Raw genomic sequence first — 14889 nt, forward strand, 5'->3', positions numbered from 1 at the left:
AGAAATCTAAAAAGGAACACAAAAAAATTGAGAACACCACTGCAATATTAATGCCAAGCTGTTACTTTTTTTTTTTTAAACAGATCTGTACAGCAACATAGCAAAGAATGCAGTGATCACAATTCAAGCCAGACAGCAATCTAAGGGAATACTAATCCTGTATACAGCAGAGCTGAAACACTCCCAACATTCAGATGCTCCAAGTATGTTGGCTACCCTAATGCACTCCAAACCAGTTCTACCTACATAGGACATTTTGGTGTGAAAAAGTTTCTGTAAAGTTCCCTTTGTTTCCAGTGTTTTTCTTGTACAAAATATTACAATGGTTTTTTATATATATGTTTACAGACTTGCACAGCTAGAAAAATATAAACTACAATTGGGCTTGGCAATCAGTTCTTTTCTTTAAATACATGACATTTCAGAGCAAAAATTGTAGTGGTAACATACCCTGCACTTCAAGCATCTGCACAGAAAAGCTTTCTTCCTTAAGCGTATCAAGCCTAAAAACCATGACTGCAGTGAGACATGTGCCACAGTAAGTGCAACGAATGCAATTCATCTACCTCCTGGCATAAGGAAGACACAAGATGAATGTTATTTGTGCAGGTTAGTGGCACAATATAGAAAAATCCGTAACTAAACATTAAATTCCTTAATAACATTCATTAATTTCATAGGCAGAGCCTGTTAAAAAAAGGACAACCGTTGTAGCTTTTAAGAAAAGCAGACGCTAAGTTCACGGGGCTTTATACATCTTGAACAAAAATGCAACCACAGTTAACATTTCGGGGCATTTGCTAGCTTCAAGCAAGCCCCCAGGTATTAAGGTTTTTTCCATTCAACTTTTAAGTAGAGGCCGGGGAGGATTTTTTGCTTTAAAGCTACAGTATCTGTCATTATGGCTTTTAACACCCCAGCTTTCACCCAGATGAGGTACATGTTTCTAGTGAAATGGTAACAGTTGAGCAGGATGAGTTTCAATGGACCACAAAAATCCACACATAGGTGTAAACAGGTTGTCTTATGAAAGGTTGCCAAACCAAATTGTAACAGCGCAAAACAAGATTTCTTCTTTTATTTTTCTCTGTAGAAAGCGTTGTCGAGGCATCTAGGACGTCGCTAGTAGTTAAGCCACTGAGCAAACCCTCTTTCCACCAGACTTCTGTTTACCGACACCACCTAAAAGGAGGTAAAAAAAAAAGTAGAAAGGTGAACAAACTACTAGCAAGAAGCATCAGCAAGTTCCTAACCAGCAATAAAAAGTCTGCATAATCATATACCTTATCAGTGTTGAAAAAATAGGCATGTTAACATACCCACCTCATCTCCCGTCAAGTTCCACAGCTGTATCAGTGGCAGACCTGTTGCGCTGTCATAATTTGTGACCTGGAAACACAGAAGAACATTAGCGTGCAGCAATTCTGGTCTGAGCCGTGCAGGGTGCAAGGCTAGCATCATTCACTGCATATCAGATCCTCAGACTCAGCGTAGGCTCGTGGAAATGTAGCTCCTGCCACCAGGCAGCTGGGACACCCTGCTGGCAAGTGCGCTCTGGTCGCTCAAATCCGTGCCCTTGCTAGAATTAGTGATGCATTTGAGCACTGCACTAAAACCCAAGGAAGCTGCGAGATTGAGCGTCACAAGCGCTATCGGCTTCCCACTCGTCCCAACTGCCTTACGTGGACAGCTACAGCCACTGTCAGAGGCACTTCGGAAGAGGCAAGTGCCTCTTCGCTGAGACCAGGCACTGCATGCAGAAGCCTTTGGGATGCCCTTACTTCTCCCTCCGGCCAGCCAGAGGCCAAGTCCTGGATGTCAGTCTTGCAAAGACTGTTGAGACTGGCAAAGCAGCGCAGACCCAGGTGAATATTTGATCCGCTGGACAACAGGCCACTTTGTGCTCTGTAAATCCATCCAGGTGCCCTTCCTCTCTGCCCGCATCAGTAACAAGAGGGAATACTCATCCCTTCCCAGCCAGGCAGTCCTGAGTGGTCCTGGTGCCACACAAGGAAGTTTTCGGCGCCCGAGATTGCTCGACGAGAATCCTGCCCAGCAGCCAGGCTTACAGGCTGTGGCTTTGTTTTCGATTTTAACACGCACGGTATGCGAGGGGGCAGAGAGGACAACAGCAGCAGTCAAATTGGCAACCAGACTTCCAGGCAGCTCTCGTGTACCTGTGCCACTAGGACTGCGCCTTTGGTCATCTCACTAACAGCGGCGTCGGCTTCAGGTGAAAAGTGATCCTCGTCTTGGGAAAGAAAAGAGCAGGAGAAAACAAATGAGATATATTCTTCACAGGCTTTAAAGGCCAGAAGGGACTATTAAGCTAATCTTGCCTGACCTCCTACATAAGTTAGGCCAGAGAATCCTCACCTACTGTTGCTGTACGCATTTGCTGAAACCAGTCTATTAAGCTGGAGATCACACAAGTATTGTGCCTGCTGTGTTGCTGAAGGGAAAGGATGAAGTGCTTTCTAAAGCCACTAGCTCAGTTAATGTGAACATAAGTGGCTGATGAATTAGGAGGCTTTAAAGACAGAAAAGTCTACTTCTGCAGTACGTTTGAGCTGCCATTAGTATTTTGATCCTTAATAAACTAAGCTCAGGGGCCTCAGGACATTACTGACCCTGCACAGAGTGCAATACTGTGAACGGGAACTCCGAAGCATTTGTATCACAGGCCGGCTGGCACCTGAACAGTGCCAAATGCACTCTTGGCAGCTCAGGTCTCTCAGCCTGCACAGCTTACGTGGGCACTGTTGCTAACTCCACACCTGTAATGCAGCAGGAAACTCTTGTGTCCCAGGCAATACAGTTACAATCTACACTGCAGACCAGACATTTCAGAAGTATTTTCATTTTGGAGGAAAGTTGCTTATTTCCTACCAAATCACTGCAAAATGAAGTTTCTCCTTTGTGCTCCCCACCCTGAGACCGCCTCCAGCAGCAAGTGAACTCCTTACAAATCCCGAAGGAGGTCGATTACCTCAGGGAACATGGAAAACACTGACTTCTGCAAGAAGCAGCTTAAACCTCGCCATCCATCTACAGTCTTGGCAGAGCCTCCTGTACCTCCTGGTTAGAGCACGCATCTCTAACACCACTAGAAAAAAGGAAAAAAAAAAAAGGGGGGGGGGGGGGCAAACCAAAGCATTTCTAGGTAGTGACTGACATTCTTCCAGTGCTTGGAGGGTAGTCTTTTGAACACAGAATTATACACATCAGTCATTTTAGTAGGAAAATGTCAGATATTCATCTAGCAGATTAAAAACTAAGTTTGCGTTTACAGCTACTCTATGACAGAAGAAGGCAGAGTAGTTACAGCTGCTTCACCTGTACCCTGCCAGTCCTGCCAACTTGCTGTTTAGGAGAGTAATTCATTCTCTCCTCCACCCAGGAAAAAGCCTGAACATTTATCATCTTTCCCCTGGAGCCTGACAGGTTATGCCATGCTAGCACATTTAGAAGAATAAAATACAATTTTTCCAATCTTGCTCTAGTCACATCAGAGGCTGCGCTTGCAATAGGAGGGAAAAGGTTTAGACAGAATCATCGCTTGTACACAGTTGGTATCCATTTAAACCTGCAGGGGGAGCACCAACGGTATGTCTTGAGAGCTCCATTACCTGGGAGTGGCACCACGTTGTCTAGTAAAACTTCTGCTCCTTGGAAAGGTAGTGATAAAAAATCAGACCTTAAAGAAAAGAGAATCAATCAGAGTAAGAACACGGCTTTAAGTTTCTCCTGTATTCTTTTAGAGCAATTGATTAATCAATGTCACCTTACAGGAATTCAGTTTGAAATTGATGACAGTAAAAAAAAAAAATCAGATTGTTCTCCCAGCAATCTAAGCAACAGCAATAAATAGTCTGATTAGCACGCCAAGTTGGATTGGGCTCCAAGCAAAAACCACCTCCATAATGGAAGCTGTACTGCTTTTCTCCCACCTCTGGGGCACAATCAAGTATTTAATGGGCTTGTCTAAGAAAACCCCCATCCAATACAGCTCTCCCAGCCAATGGGGCTGGGGCACAGAGAATCTGAATCTTCTTTCTAGCTCATCAATTAACTACAATTTAGGGCCTCCTGAAGGCATCCTTTCACTCAGCTTCCACGCTGAAGTGGCAGAAGTTGCAATTTCCTCTCCCCTCCCCTTCGAAAAAGCCTTGCAAGAGCTTGCTGTGCTCCCAAGGAATTCACAGCTGCTGCTGAGCCAAACCTTTCCACCGTTTTCCGCTTCAGCTGTGGAAAAACCTATAAGCAATTCAAACGGTATATGAAGATTCAAGCCAGATATTGCCTTAGGCCACAGAAGAGGAGCTAAAGACCTGATTTGTCTGAGTGTGTCAATCTTCACTTTGTCGTATCCTCCATAGTCCACGTATCTGAGCTCCACTTCACCGGTCTCTTCGAAGTAGCTAATAACTTGAGCCCGGAACCATGCCCCATCCAGGCCTGGAGCCGCGCAGATAATGCCAACTGCAAAACACAGGAGTACAGAGGAGAAAGGCTCAGCGTAAGTGGATTTCCAGAAATTAGCACTTCAGGCATCAGTACTTATCTACTGAGAATCAACAGCATTTCTTACGCTGCCAACATCTTCTTTCACCACCACCCACACCCCCACCAGACAAGGCCTGCAGCTGGGACGCAGGAGAAGTGGGTTTTACTCTCAAGTCTCTGTCTGCCACTTCCATGCTGTTCTACCCAGGTGTACAGTTCCCTTCCAGCCTTCGGTCACTAACAGTGAGGTCTGTCCCCAAAAAGGAAAGTTAGCGCTAGTAACCCCCTTCCATGTGATGCACCCTCCACTTTACACCACGTGCAGACTGTGACACTATGAAGATTTGGGAGTAGTTCCATACTTTGTCAGCAAAAATACACCAGATGCCAAGTTGATTAGAAATAGCCTGAGATGGACTTTATCTCATTCTGAATTTCAACATGCAACTAAGTGGCTGGGGAGGTACTCTAGGGATGAGTGGGGTAAGGAAGAGTAGAGCAGCATCTGTAGTCTGCCAGCGGCTTAAAAAAATATGAAATGACAAGTGAACTATCACATTCTCATCCACTGGGAAACTTCCCAAGCCTAACTCAGTGGCATCAGGCTTTCGTGTGACCCTAGAAGTTTCTCAGCTGAACAATTTGTGAGCAATCACATTACATGCCTTCTACTGGAGTTGGCAGGGTTGGAATTTCCAGTTGAGAATAGCAGGCGTACATCTGCTGGTCGAGGCTACGCAGACCATGGAAAGTGGGGTGCGTATGCTGCTGTAGAAACATGTGCCCTGCATCGACTTGGTTTGCCACGACGACCTCTACAGAGACTCCGTCTGGGAGGAAGAGCTGTCATGTGGAGAAAAGAAATTCTCATTAGCGTTCACTGCAACACAAGCTTCATTCACAGCAACTCCATGTTCCACCAGCAACTCCTGAGGCTTACAGCCATGGGTGGAAAAGCCCTGGCACTCCGGTATTTCACTTCCAAAAGCTACTCACTGTTACTCCCTGCTGCTCTAACAGAAATCAGACTTGAGGCGGGGCCCGCCTTGCATACAAAAAGACTATCGGCATGAAGCAGTCGGAAGACTTATTTACCCAAGGGATCCGGGGAACTACAGGCCTGTCGGTCTGACCTCGGTGCCAGGGAAGGTTACAGAGCAGATCATCTTGAGTGCCATCACACAGCAGGTACAAGACAACCAGGTGATCAGGCCCAGTCAGCGTGGGTTTATGAAACGCAGGTCTTGCTTGACTAACCTGATCTCCCTCTGTAGCAAGGTGACCCACTTAGTAGATGAGAGAAAGGCTGTGGATGTTGTCTACCTAGACTTTAGTAAAGCCTTTGACAGCATTTCCCACAGCATTCTCCTGGAGAAACTGGCTGCTCATGGCTTGCATGGGCGTACTCTTACTAGGTAAAAAACTGGCTAGATGGCCAGGCCCAAAGAGTGGTGGTGAATGGAGTTAAATCCAGTTGGCAGCCAGTCACAAGTGGTGGTCCCCAGAGCTCAGTTTTGGGGCCAGTTCTCTTTAATATCTTTATCAATGATCTGGACAAGGGGATCGAGTGCACCCTCAGTAAGTTTGTGGATGACACCAAGTTGGGCAGGAGTGTTGATCTGCTCGAGGGTAGGAAGGGTCTCCAGAGGGATCTGGACAGGCTGGATGGATGACCTGAGGCCAGTTGTATGCAATTCAACAAGGCCAAGTGCCGCGTCCTGCACCTGGGTCACAACAACCCCACGCGGCGCTACAGGCCTGGGGAAGAGTGGCTGGAAAACTGCCTGGTGGAAAAGGACCCGGGGGTGTTGGTCAACAGCCGGCTGAATATGAGCCAGCAGTGTGCCCAGGTGGCCAAGGTGGCCAACGGCATCCTGGCCTGTATCAGAAATAGTGTGGCCAGCAGGAGCAGGGCAGGGATCGCCCACCCAGGGATCAGCACTGGTGAGGCTGCACCTCGAATACTGTGTTCAGTTTTGGGCCCCTCACTAGAAGAAAGACGCTGAGGTGCTGGAGCGTGTCCAGAGAAGGGCAACGAAGCTGGTGAAGGGTCTGGAGCACAAGTCCTATGAGGAGCAGCTGAGGGAACTGGGGTTCTTCAGTCTGGAGAAAAGGAGGCTGAGGGGAGACCTTATCACTCTCTACAGCTACCTCAAAGGAGGTTGTACCGAGGTGGGTCTTGGTCTCTTTTCCCAAGTAAGAAGTGACAGGATGAGAGGAAACAGCCCCAAGTTGTGCCACGGGAGGTTTAGATTGGATATTAGGAAAAATTTCTCCACTGAAAGGGTTGTCAAGCATTGGAACAGGCTGCCCAGGAAAGTGGTTGAGTCACCATCCCTGGGGGTATTTAAAAGACGTGTAGACGTGCTGCTTAGGGACATGGTTTAGTGGTGGACTTGGCAGTGTTAGGTTAATGGTTGGACTTGATGATCTTAAAGGTCTTTTCCAACCTAAATGATTCTATGATTCTACATTTCTCAGCTCAGGCAGAATGGAAACTGCAGTGGAAGAGCAGGTAGGCAAATCTGATCTGTAACAGTTACATAAGCTGGACAGCAGAGAGCCACACAAAATCCAACTGGTTTTGAGGGCATCTGTGAACCAGCCACGTTGACGTAGCATACTATGACAGCAGCGACCAACAACAGCCTTCCACCCTGACATCAGCATAGCCAGCAAGCTGGGACTTACCCAGGCAGTCATAAGGAGGGAATGAAGCGTCAGTGGTGTTGGTGGAGGTAGAGCGTAGATGTTGGTGAGACACAGCTCTTTGAACTTCTTGCCAATCAGGCTCAGTACTTTTTCGACTTGTTGCGAAGAGCCTGGAAGACAAAAATCCCACAGAAAGTCTGTAGTACAGATATGCTGAGGACACCCCCACCCCGTGAAGTGCCTTCTGCGCTACATCAACGATTTAATTTTTAATAGATTGGCCATGTAACCTGATATCAGACCAACATGAGCAACTCAGGCCCCAGTTTCAACAGCGTTAGCCTCCAGTATGAACCCAATTCACTGGCAGATATTTTTCAGCCACAATTAATCTAACATCCTTCACAGTCAAGACCGCACTTGCTGATACACATCCCATAGCTCCTCCTTCAAGCCTGAAGGGATCCTTCAAAACGTGTTGGTTAAACTACAGCAGCCGAAGATGTTAAAATGCATTCTCACCTCTAGAATAAGAGGGTTCAAATGCCAAGGCACAGGCAACTTGGCATACACCTCTACTGTAACAGCACCGATTAGAAAAGTTTTGTAAAGCACTAGGCTCACAAAGCCACTAAATCTGTTTAAATTCCTTGCCCATCTAATTAAGGCCCCCAAGCTACATATTAGACCATGAATAAAGAGACATTCCGCTTACCTTCAATGTGACAGACTTGGGAGTCACGGAAATAAGGTAGTGTTGAGACATAAATTTTGGCACCAGACGATTGCCTCAAGAAGCTCATAAATTTTCCTTGTTTGCCGATCAAGCGGCCAACTAATTCCTTTATGAAAGTAACAAGAAAGCAACAGTCAGGAAGAGAAACATAGATCAAACAACACCGTTCTCTGTGGCTTATTTCACCCACATTCCCAGTTCCTGTAGCACAGGGCCAGGCAGAATAAGTATAAGGGAATGCTGGACCAGCGCAGAGTTCAGCAGGTCTATGACAAGTCAAGGTAGATACAGATCAGTAAGCACAGCTTGTTTTGATAGATCCGTCTTCGTATCTTGTAGAATGACACAAAGACACGATGGTTTTTACCAGGCCTGGTAAAAGCTACTGTCTTCCTGCAGTCAAGTGAAGTCACGTCCTCTCCCAATCTCCTACCATTTCTTGTTTTAAAAAAGCATGCTACATGCCTTTTTCATTCAAATATGAAATACTAAGTTTTAGCAATTTTTAAACAAGCTAATTAGATTAGATAGGGAGTAGACAAATTCATGGGAGAGTAAACCAGGCTATCATGCCCATTAGACTGCAGAGTCCCAGGACAGCTGTGCGGGATGATGAAGAGATGTCTTTGCATGCCCTATTACTTCTACTCTTTCACTGGCACCTGCCACCACCTACTGTCAGAGACCAGGTACCAGAGCAGAAGTGTTGGGCCCAAGTCAGTATGGATAATCCTATACAATGTAGAGTTGGCTACTTCAAGAAAAGTGACAGCCTGTCTTCATGAAACACTGAAACATATTTTTCTGCTGTAGAACTGCTTCTTTAGCCTGTGTTTTACTGGTCCATTAAAATGCACGTTACACGTCTTCCCTGGGCTCACAGCATCCAAGCACTCGAGGCAGCATGCTTATCCTGCCGGGAGCTGCTGTCTCACATTACTGGCTGTCATTATTCGGGTCTGCTGAGCAGCAGAACTGCAAGAGCGATGCTGTGCAGGACAGCCACAGATGATTTTGCATACACAAAGCAGGGAAGAAGGTATGAACGTAGTCCTAAAAACACAGTCTCTCTCTCAACGCAAAAGAAAGCTCACTATAAAGACAGAGACACAGCAGCTCTACAGAATAGCTCATACGAGCATTCAGCTTGTGAGGAAGGGTTTGGACAGGCAGTTGAAACATAACCCTCCTACATAGCAGGGGAAAAAAAAAAAAAAAAAATCACCTGCCCTTAATAACTGTGTACCCTCAAAGCCTTCTGAATGCTTTCAGAGCATCGGACTAACAGATTGGGGTGGAAGATAATGGGGAATAATGAGTCCAGCAACCAACATTACCCTGGGCATAACCCTGACATGCCTCTTGTTTACAGGTGTGTACTGGCTCTTTGTTCCTGTTGAGTCCTAACGGGAGCTAAATGCTTAAATCCTCATTGATTTGTTGTTGATCTCTCTGGGATGGCACTGAGCCAGTACCAGGCTGGAAGAACCAGAAGATGGCTATGTAGGGCAAGGCAGGATGCGCGAGCAGGCCAACGGCTGGTTACCTTTGGAACCTCTATCTCCCAGATAACGACGCCGGACTTGCTGGATTCTCCTCTTAGCTTAGAGTTCTGCCGACTCACTGTCTTCCTCATGGCACAGCCACTGTCCACAAAGTCCACGCTATTTACATCCAAACCTACAAGACATACAGACATGTCAGTATTCAGACAACCCACACAATCCAGCTACCAGACACAAGGCCATGAAAATATATAATTTCATAGAGAGGTGACATTGAGCTCTTCCTATGCATTCAGTTGGGATGATCCTGTATCAGGTTCTCTGGTATTTCAGAAAGGGTAAAGTCCCATCACACGCGGCCTGCTACAAGTTTCCTTTTATTGCTGGAGAAAAACCTGCACACCTCTGGGAATGCAACAGAAGGAGGCCCGAGTTCAGCAGGAGTCCTTCAAACATGGTGACACCTTATGCAGCAGCAGAGACAAGACACTTTAAGTCAAAAGTTACCAGCTGAACGAGAGCTATGCTAACACCAACACTGAGCTGCTGCTGCAGCAAGGTATTTTGCATTTTCCCCACATGGTTTAAACAGGGCTTTTCACAGGGAGTTCAGCATGCAGGGAGGGATGTGCAACCTATTCGTCTGCTCTTTGCATTGACATTACATTCCTGCCCCAACGAGGGTTGCACGGTGACCTGAGCACCAGCTGTGCCCACTACTAGCTGTGGTAGAGGATTGTCTCTTGCCCAGATTTGTCATATGCTTGAAGAAACAAGGTGCCAGAGCTGAGCTACGTTTTGTTCCCAAACCATCAGCCGATACCAGGAACATTCGTACTTGGGAAGGGGACAAACTCAAACAGCTTCCTCCTGGTCAGATCCCAGATACAGTCAGTGTAACAAGATCAAGAACAAGAACAAGGCTGATCCTTCCTCCAGATTAACAAGCAGAAACATGAAGATCCTCACTTGCTTGCAAGAATTCAGATCACCCAGTACAAGACCGAAGAGAAAAATAAGCCCAACAGCTGCCTCACATTTGCCACATCTTAATAAGTAACACAGCACAGATGCCTCGAAAGTCAAAGGCAAGCAGTGCAGCTGTTTGCAATAGACTTGCTAGACAAGGATGAGGATTTAAGTCTCACAGCCTGGGTGCGAAGGTCAGCTGTAGGACCTCTTATCCAACGCAGCCACATTATCAACTTTACCTGCTATACGCCGTCTCCCTACCTGTCTCCCTGCAGAGCTTTCAGCCCTTGTCATCACCAGGCTCCACAACACACCGTTGTACCTTCTCATCGCACCAGCATTCACAACAAGGCAAAACCATTTTCCTCCTGTGGTTACTCTCACTAGTGAAAATGTTTTGTGGGTTTAATCCTTAATTGTTGGCAAACTCACTCCCCATGTCTCACAACAAGCAGCGTTCCAACTACTTTGTAGCAATTACAAAAGACATCCTGTCATTAAGGGCTGTTGGCGCCACAGGGTCCTATAAAGGATTTTAACATCCATCCCCAAGGTCACACGGGTTAACGTTTGCTCAGACAGCTTTGTATTCTGCCAGGCACACATCATCCAGGATCTAGAAGGCAAAAGCAACGCAGAGACAGATGGGGGAACTCCACGAACATTGCTCCCTGTTGGGATTTCTTGGCATGCACCTACCCTTCCAAGCAAAAAGGCTTCAGGGTAATTGGTCTGCAACCAACTGATTTTATCACAGCTCGTCAGAGCACTTCCCTGGTTCATCCAACAGCACCTCAGAAACCTGCCTTACAGCCTCCTTTCGGCAGCAGCCCACAAACACAGATAAGAACCCAGTCCTTACTAGAGGCTGCCCGAACTGAAGCAGAAACCATTTGCATTAGCAGGTCTCAAACCAGCAAGGTGTTCAACAGCCTGGCCTACATCCAGACACAGCCCATTTCACTGGGCTACTCAAGCACATGCTTCGCTTTAGACAATAAGCTTTGTGCTGAATGCAGACCAGTCTGTTCAACCTTTCGTCGTATACCCTGAAGATCACCCAGCTAACACGGGATCCTACAGGGACGGGAATTCTGAGAGCAAATGCATACCCACCTGCACACGAGGCCTAAATATTCATCTACTGGCAAAGGTAAAGATGAAGAGGACTTATCTGAACATGTTCTGAAGCAGAAGGGTTACAGCACATAAAATATTTGTTCACCACATTTTCATGGGAGCATTTTCAAATCCCTTACCTCCTGAGCGATCTCCATCCACCTCTGCTGCCCTGCGACGCTCATGATTCAAGCCTGGACCATCCTCCACGATTCCCAAAGACTCTCGTGTCAGTGTCGCTGATGCTGATGGCCACTGATCTTGGTTTGCACTAGAGCTTGAATCCTGTACAAGGCTCAGCGCAGCACTGCCGTGACACTCTGTGCTCTTTGAGATCAGAGGGAGAGAAACACAAGCAGGGACACCGCTTTCATCTTGAGATCCTGTCGTTTCTAGTTTTTCACTGTCGTCCTCAAGGGTGCTGGGCTGCGTTGTCACTACTGACAGGTCTGGAAGGTCCTGTGAGAGATCTAGCCTCTCGTGAGTTTGAGACAGAAGAGAGGGCGTCGTCGACCCTGCTGAGAGCAGGGAGGTCGAGGTTTCGTTCTCTCGGCATTCCTCTTCTGACGAGAGAGGCAGTCTTCGAGGAACACATGCTTCTGTTTTGGGTGGTGAATCATTCTCTGGCGCTTCTTCCTGCTGCTCTTCTTCAGTGGCTATTGCTTGTTTATCGTGATAGCTTGCATGCTTTTTTCTACGGGAATAGATCCACCAGCAGCCAACAAGTGCCAGCACTCCAGGTATGGCATATGGGATAATATTGCGGAAACGTGAAGCCATTTTACAGATCCTTAGCAATTATGTCTAGAAGAAGAAACAAAAGCCATGTTACAATAGTCACAGGAAAGGTAACAGCAAGGCTAAAGTTTCATAAATGCCTTGAGGTATTTCTATTAGCATGAACAGACTCGTTTTCTAGCCACTCCTTAAATTCACATCTCTGCTCCACCAACAGACCACAGAACAAGATCCTGACCTAAGACTAGGAATATCTGGACATTTCTCACCATTACGCTCACCAATTTCACCTTATCCCACCTTTACATGTAAAACAATTTCACCTTCTTTCTCCTGCCTCACCTTCGCAGGTCAGTACTACACACAAGGACAGCATCCGGCACTGCAAGTCTCTCCAGCATCAGGCTGGGTTCACAGCACAGCGGTACCACCAGCACTCCGAGACACAGACTTGACACGCTGCAGGTCTCCCCACTTCTCTGCTTGAAAGGCAGCACCACATTCCTGAGAGTTTCATAGGTTGACAACACGCACTTCTCTAAAACATAATAGCTCAGTGAAGGTGAAGTGCTTTGCAAATGTTCTCATCCACAGCAACTGCGAGAGGCTGGTGAGCGGGCACACGACAGAAGTCTGCAGTTAAGTAGACGCTAAACAGCAACACGCAGCTACTCCATTTACTTTTATACACACAGTGTAGGAATTCCTAAACAAAGAACAGCTACAGCCTGATCAAGCAAGTGCCTCCCAATAACCAGAAGTGCCTCTACAAGATTTTGCAGCAGTGAAGATGGGAAATCTGCTATAGCGCCCTTACAACCGCAGTATTTATCTAGCAAAAGCAGCCCGGATAGGGACACTACTACCTAGGAACCCAGCTCCAAAGTTTGTTCTACATTACTATGTTGACAGCTGCTGCTTCTCTGACTTTCCAGAGTCGAAAGCTGTCTCTCTGACTTAGAAAGTGTGTGCACCCTTCCCCACCTGCACACCGCCGAGACTCATGTCCCAGTCATGCTCCTCCATTTACAAGCCTCACCTGGGTTATCCGAGGCAGGGCTGACATGCCTTTCCTTTTCCTTAAGGAAAGTCTACAGCTGGAACACAAAGCTAAACAGTTACCCACATCCCCAAAACAGCCTTGCTGCAAAGCACTTACAGTTTATATTTTCACTGAGCAGGAATTAAAGCAAAACATCACATGTCTGGTGATGCTTACACATGACAGATTTTTCTCCAAACAGGCCTCAAGAGCCTGTTTTTGCCAATGAGCAACAAAAATAAAGATTGTTTTCAGGAGATAGCAAAGTCCTAGAAATGGGAACCACGCACTGGAAAAGAGCATTATCTAGCTCCTCTTTAGAAGCATAATATTTCCGAGACAAGACAAGGCAATCAAGTCATTCTGTCAACTATGCTTAGTCTGTCTCAACCGGAAAAAAACTTGTTATCAGAGCAAGCCTCCTGACCACAGCTTCCAAATACAACTCTCCTTTAGGGCCTTGATTTTCACGACAAGCTGATTACATTCTAGCCGAGGGACAAAAACATGCCTCCCTCAGGCTCAAACCGAGCATCCAAGCCTCAGAAAAATTAATATTCTCTCCAGATTTCTCACCTCCTCCAGCCACACCCTCCCATGCCACAAGAGCAAATACACAACTTTATCCAAGCTAGCTCAGACGCCAGCCTTGCTTCTGTACTGTTTACCACGGAGTCCTAACGACCGAGGCAAGTAAATACATGACTGGCAAAAACAGGGACTAGAAAATTTCTTGCTTAATCCCAAATCAAAGGTCAGCTGCAGACATGACTTAAGAAATCCAGTAATATCTCCAGTATATCACAAAAGAGGTATTTACGTTGTTCTACAAAGAAAACTTGAGTGTGTGTTAATTGGACATTCATAGCTGCTTTCTTCTAAATCCAAGTTACTTCCAGCTGGCTTTACACAGTCAGGTAGCAGGGCTCACTGCTGAGGATGAACTTTCAGTTAACGGCAACATCTGAGATTTGGAATTTAAAAAAAAAACCAAAACCAAAACCAAAACCAACAAACCTATGCAATAATTTGGATGTTTGGTTTTTGGAACTTGGTAAATGGAAAGGGTGAAGTCTGTACATTCCCAAGACAAAAGGTTCACATTTATGCTCTCCAGCACAATGGCACATTGTGAGCCACTGCGAGTGCTCGTCTGCTGTCTGCTTAAGTTGTTATAATTAATGCAGAACCACCCTACAAGCTGTCTCGCAGGCGTACCACAAACTCAAATTAAAGTAGCTCACATAAGTCCATTCCGAGCAAGCTTTCCTGATTAAACAGACAGCCCTATTATTATCCGATTCCCTATTAAGTTGCACCAACTGTACAAACAATAGTCCCACACAATTCCGCAGCGCAGGAAGGCAGTAGCAGGATGCCCCACAGAGGGCCAGGCCTATCCCAAAGCCTGGCAGACAAAACAGTTCTAAGAGTCATTTTCAACATTAATATAATTTAAGATAAAGATCTTCACTCTTCTGTGATATTTAGATCAGTGGGGACTGGTGGATTAGCTGACTGCTCCTTGTGAAGCTCATTTAATTTCATGTTTTTAATTTGACTAATTTTAGCAAGAGCTGCATTATACTATCAGTGATCGTGTTAAATGGGAATTCCAC

At 46.2% G+C, this 14889-nt stretch overlaps 1 protein-coding gene across 1 annotated transcript; it reads right to left on the bottom strand.

The window, feature by feature from the left end:
* Positions 1-240: 240 nt before the first annotated feature.
* LOC142027938 (A-kinase anchor protein 1, mitochondrial-like) lies at positions 241-13002 on the bottom strand. The gene is made up of 10 exons (XM_075022095.1): positions 11631-13002; positions 9441-9574; positions 7874-8000; positions 7198-7328; positions 5172-5349; positions 4332-4482; positions 3630-3697; positions 2178-2251; positions 1324-1389; positions 241-1182 (listed from the first exon to the last, which is right to left on the bottom strand). The coding sequence occupies exons 1-10, from the start codon at positions 12268-12270 to the stop codon at positions 1123-1125; spliced, it is 1629 nt and encodes a 542-aa protein (XP_074878196.1). The 5' UTR covers positions 12271-13002; the 3' UTR covers positions 241-1122.
* Positions 13003-14889: the final 1887 nt, after the last annotated feature.

This window comes from Buteo buteo, unplaced genomic scaffold, assembly GCF_964188355.1.
Source record: "Buteo buteo unplaced genomic scaffold, bButBut1.hap1.1 HAP1_SCAFFOLD_93, whole genome shotgun sequence".
Lineage (NCBI taxonomy): Eukaryota > Metazoa > Chordata > Aves > Accipitriformes > Accipitridae > Buteo > Buteo buteo.